General features: G+C 38.5%; 1 protein-coding gene across 1 annotated transcript; it reads right to left on the bottom strand.

The window, feature by feature from the left end:
• LOC109838805 (galactolipase DONGLE, chloroplastic-like) lies at positions 539 to 1834 on the bottom strand. Its single transcript, XM_020407230.1, has one exon. It carries the CDS (start codon positions 1832 to 1834, stop codon positions 539 to 541), a length of 1296 nt encoding a protein of 431 aa, XP_020262819.1.

Below are 6185 nucleotides of genomic sequence, written 5' to 3'. Positions count from 1 at the left end.
CAGGTGCAGACGCACAGTAAGGGTTGTGCACAAACGCGGTCGACCGCCAAAGCCCGCGGTCGACCGACAAACTGCCAGAAGCTGAACCTGAGCCTGAAATCTGCTATTCTGCCAATTCTACACGTAGAGTTTAGAGAAAGAAGGCACTTCAATTTAATCAAAGGATTTGGTTAATCCTTTAATTGTTTAAAAAAAATACTATTCTACAATAATGATATATAGAAGAAGATTAGATATCCTTGATATGAAGGAGATACAGAGTTGGTCCTTACAAGTAGTTGACCACATATACCTCCTCAGTTGAAGATTTAAAAATCTTAGAGTTGATCAAAGAGAAAAGGTGACACATCCTAGTCTCTCTTTTGCCTAATGCTTTTCCGAATTAATGAGCCCCGAAGAAGTATTTATTAATGACAAATAAAGTTCTTACAGTTCTATACAACAAATATACGTGTGATCTAGCTAATAACAAGTACACACATTCTTGATACCATGTTGAGTTAATAGTTAGTCAATAACTTAATTAAGGCCTACCTAATCAAAATCCTAAGGACTGCACTAAGTCGCCTACTTGTCTAGCTGCATGCATCCAGCTCCAAGGCCATGCATCAACAATATTAGTCTTCTTTCCCCTGCTCATCAACTCTCTCACCTTGCTGACGACCTCAACTCCCTTCAGATCCTTAGCCCTGGTCTTATTATAAGGACATGATTTGATCAATTCTATGTAAGTGTCCAAGTCATGAACGCACGCAGGATTCTCCATCGAGAAGAAATCAAGCTCCAACTCAACCCCAACATGAACATAGCAATAACTCCCATACCAGCTCTCTCCTCCCACAACCCTAGCAACCTTCTCGTTCAACAAGAACCCCGGCAACTTCGTCACCGGATCGTTCACGTTCACCGCCCGCAGCACCTTCACTCCGAGCTCCTCGCACCGCCTCTTGAACCCATGGTTGCCAACCCTCGGTCCTCTGAACGAGTACACCGTGACCGGCACCGCCCCGTTACGGTTCAGCCCTAGCTTCGGTATGTCGTAGCCAAGCAGCAGAGCCAGCGAGCTGCCCATGCTGTGACCTGCCAGCGTGATGCTCAGCTCTTCGGTTTTGCAATTATTAATAATTCTCGACACCTCGCTGAGGAGCTGCTCCCTGCAGCTGCCTTGACTGAATCTGCACGTGCTGTCGGAGGATGTGTAGAGGCTGAGGAACCCTGACTCGACCCTGACATCGGGTTTCGGATCGTTGGGGTCGAACCTGGCGGGCGTCAAGGAGCTCATCATGTTGGCGATCCATTCTGTGTAGGTCACCGTCCCTCGAAAGGCTACCACGATATCCTTCCTGCCGATTCCAAAATTTTCTTCTTCATCTGTCGACACCGCCACGTAACCAATCCACCGGGCACTGCACGCACCCGGTTGCGTGGGCACCGCAATGTCCGGTGTGGCGTAGATGTACTTGGTCACTTCGTAGCCGGAGCTCGCCATGCCGGTCGACGACAGCATCGATTTCTTGCCGTACTTGCAGTTGAGGTAGCGTTTTGATTTAGGGTCGAAGTCGAAGGACTTGTAGCAGGCAGAGACAAATTCTCCGTATCGGATAATTTCGGAGCGGAGCAAAGGGTTGAGGGGGTTGACGAGGTGCTCCCAGTTGCCTGAGCCCTGAATTTCCCTCCTCACGCTCGACGAATTGGGCCTTATAGGGTCGGGTTTCGTCGACGACGCCGTCAGGTTTTGGGGTACGATGAGATTGGATGTTGCGAGCTTAGCTTTGTGCTTGTGTTGGTGGGCAAGAACTGGATTGAGCGTGGACGGTGAAGATGCTGAGGCCATGAGAGGAGCGGGATTAATGAGACGAGTGTTAAGGTTTATATGGAAAGAGAATTAAGGCATGGGTTAATTAATTTGTTAGAGCATCTCCAACAGCTTCCCCATCTTCTTGAAATACTCAATTTTGGAGAATATAGAGGTTTTTTTTGGTCCAACAGATTCCCCATCCCATTCCCCAAAATAGGGAAGGAGGAGAAAAAATAGGGAGCCTTCCCCAAATCTGCAGCATTCTCCAAATTTTTGGAGAGAGCTTTATTATTGTAATAAATGCGATTTTTTAAAATGGGGAAGCTGTTGGAGTTGGAGCAAAAATAATTTGGAGAATATGACTTTTGTTTCTCCATTTTAAAAAAAATTTTGGGGAAGCTGTTGGAGATGCTCTTAGTATCTAATTGCAGGGTGATTGGCTAAGTATTTTTGTGGGCTTGAGGTGGAGATGTTGCAACGGTATTAATTATAGGGTTGCATGTTTGGCGAGGATTTGACTGCTGATTTGAAGTCGGGGGTTTTTTATTGGCAGTCGGTTGGGCTACTAAGCACTTAGTTTGGTTTTGATTTTCTTGTAATAAAGATACCGAAGAATGAAAGAGGAGAACGACCGAATTTAATATTTCAAAAAGATATCTTTAGTCGTGCATCATTAATTAATCATTGAAAACAGTTTAGCAAAAAAAAAAGAAAGAAAGAAAGAAAAAGAAAAACCTAAGAAAGGGAATTCTTTGGGAAAATTTCTTTTGGAGGAAAACACCCTTAAAGAATGGGGATAGAAATGACAACTTGAAAACTTTTTCTATCAAAGAAATTTTAGTTAATTACAAACTATAGGAAAGGAGTTATGATGAGAAAAGGAGATTAATGTTTAGAGCGAAAAATGCAAAGGGTTCCATGAAATTAGCCCTCAAATTTAACAGAAATAACGCATGTTTTAAAGGATTTGGATCCTCTCCACTACAAAAAAATAATGGAGTGACCACTACTTTTAATGTCAGTCGTTGATTATTTAGTAGGCAGTTATGATACAATCTAAATCTAACACTTACCATACCCCTGTGCAGTACACTCATTACTAATTTGCACTAAAAGAAAAAATCACAACCATCAACTTGATAATCAATGGCTGTGATTATGTAGTGGAGAGGATCTGAATCCTGTTTTAAAGTAGCTATTCTAGGAATCAATTTAGAAAAAATTCGGTAAGGAACACCAATTAATGTTTGAGTTAGAGGAAGAAGAATAGAGTTAATTAGGTCAAAGAGGACTGAGGAACTGTTTGAATTGGGGTTACTGTATGGTAAGGAAATTAAGGGGACATATTAATTCCTATTTTGAGTTATATATATATATATATATATATATATATTATATAGAGAGAGAGAGAGGAGAGAATAATGGAGGTGAGGTGGACTGGCAGCTCACCTCTCCCGTGAGCTACAAGTGTATTGACATGTGAGCCCCCTAATAGTCATATCTCTCTCTACGTCTACACTTGCAGCTCACGGGGAGAGGTGAGCTCCCAGCTCACCTCCATTATTCTCATATATATATATATATATATATATATATATATATATATATTATATATATATATATAGGGAAAAGTGAATCTAAGGTGACACCCTAGGCTCCCACCTAAGGACGGCTAAATCACATCATTTTCTAATTTTTTTTACGATCCGCTCCGTTGAACTTGATCTACACGTTCTAAACCCAAACACACCAATTTTGGGGTGAACCCGCCGTCGTTTTGACCCTTTATCCACTCGTTGTAATTTTAAACGGTTTCGAATGAATAGAACTTTGGCACGCTCAACGGATGGTCAAAACACGACGGGTTCACCCCAAAATTGGGCGGTGTGTTGGGTTTAAGAACGTGTAGATCAAGTTCAACAGAGCGGATCGTAAAAAAATTTAGGAAATGATGTGATTCTAGGCCGCGTCCTTAGGTGGGAGCCTAGGGTGTCACATTAGATTCACTTTTCCCCATATATATATATATATATATATATATATATATTATATATATATATATATATATTATATATATATATATATATATATATATAATATATATGAGATTAATTGCGTATCCTTGCCATAGGAGGGGATTTCTCCTTGACGCCTAGTGCACAATCCCACCATCGCCCATAAAGTAGGAGAGAGTGTGTGAATTGGTGGGGATTTGTGCCTACTTTATGAGGATTGTGGGGATTGTGCCACATAGGCGACAAGGAGGAAATCTCCTCTATGATAAGGATACCCATTAATCTCTCTCGCTCTCTCTCTCTCTATCTCTATCTCTCCTCTCTCTATCCCTCTCTCTCTCTCTCTCTCAAATAATATATATATATATATATATATATATATATATATTATATATATATATATATATATATATATATATATATATTGTAAAACCCCGTAATTCTGAATGATTGAGAAATATAATAATAAAAATATTATATTATGATAAATAATGTTTATTAATATTTGAGTATGCTAGTAATTGATTTGAGATCAATTCGATACATATATATGAATATATGAGTGCAAATGCACAAAACATGCACGAGAAAAATCTGGGAAAAATAATCAGTTAAGCGTTTATAGATTTTACACTATGATTCACTTAGAATCTGAGAAAACTCAAAAGCCCAAAGTTGTAGATCTTTTCAACAGCTTTCCAACAAATCTTTAATCACCTCATTCTGAGATCGTATGAGAAAGTTATAGTCAAAATACCGAAGATCATTTTCCTAGTCAGATTAGGATTCCTGGTTCGGGTCAAACGGGTTTAGTTCGGGTTTGCATATATATAATCATGTATTTTCACAAAAATTTACATCCTTACATCAGAGTTTCAAACCCTAGCAGCACGTACCTCTTCCTCTCTCTAAATCTCTAGCCCTAAAGTTGAGAATTTTGAGAGCTTTGTAAAGCAAATATCGACACGAGGGCGAGATCATCAACGTGTAGCAAGGGGAAAACGGCTTGGTTGCACTTCTTTTTGGTTACTGGTTATTTTAGAGGTTTAGAACAACGTCTAAGGCAAGATTATCTTCACCCAAATCCTTCCCCATAGTTAAATAACTAGTTAGATGTTTAATATGATATTGAATATATGTTTTCATGCTTGAATCTTAACATGATGTGATAAAATTTAAATTTTTGATGTTAAAACATAAACCAATGCTAGATTAGTAATTTTTTTCTTGCTTTTTATGATAGTATCATGATCATGATAATTAGGGTTTTTCATAATTTTATTTATATATGAGAAATTTAAGTGATGTACTAAATAAATATTTTCTACAGAAAACTACAGTAATTATATCATGTTTAACTGAGATTTCAAAATAGAAAAAAAATTCAAATTTAACCAAACTAGTGCCAAATGAAAGATATATGTATCTAGTTTCTAAAACAGAAGACAAATCTTAAAAATCATTTGTATAGAGAAAGATATGATCTTTTTACTAAAAACATGTCCTGTAGAAAAATGGCTGCACATATATAATGTTTAACTAGAGATTTGGGATAACAAATGAACTCCAAACTAAACCAAACTTATGTAATTTGAAATCTATATGAATCTAGTTTTCAAAACATAAAACCATTTATAAAAATAGTTTTCTTAGAGAAAGATATGCTTGTTTTACTAACAGATGTCACGTCTATTTTTCCTGCTCGTTTTGTGGAGCTGTGTTGCGCCGTTTTGAGGTGCGTTCGCGGAGTTTTGAGCCGCTTGATGTTATACATATAGTCATGAATATGTTATGTTATATATTTAAGAATTACAAGGAGATTATGATAAATTTTGATTTGATCATATTTGAATTAGATATAGTTCATATACATATTAGATGACGTTGATGAGCACAGCTTAGTACTATATGGGATAGTGTGTCGACACACCAGATATACACGGTTTATACATGAGGTAACTATTATTGATGAGCATAGCTCAGTATTATATGGGAAAGTACATCGATATGCCAGAGGTACAAAGGTTTATATGAGGTGGATATCGTTGATGAGCTAAGTTCAGTACTACATGAGTTAGTGCGTCGATATTCCACATGTACAGGCCATTGAGTCGGATTTTAGGAGGCTTGATCTAGCCGTCCATCCCGTACTAGGGTGCGATGAGGCTCGTGAGCCGTATTTCTAGGATGCCTATTTGGTAGTCCGTCCCGCACTCAGGTTATGCACTGAGATCGTGATGAGACTAATGAGCCGTGTATACAGTTCAGGATACCTATAGAGTAGTCCGTCGCACTGAGACAATTACTTGATAGCCTAAGTATGACAGATGCCGATTATAAATACGACCTATCAGTGAACTATATAACTGAGA

This window comes from Asparagus officinalis, chromosome 4 (genome assembly GCF_001876935.1).
Source record: "Asparagus officinalis chromosome 4, Aspof.V1, whole genome shotgun sequence".
In the NCBI taxonomy this organism is placed as follows: Eukaryota; Viridiplantae; Streptophyta; class Magnoliopsida; order Asparagales; family Asparagaceae; genus Asparagus; species Asparagus officinalis.
This window is presented reverse-complemented; position numbering and strand designations above follow the sequence as displayed.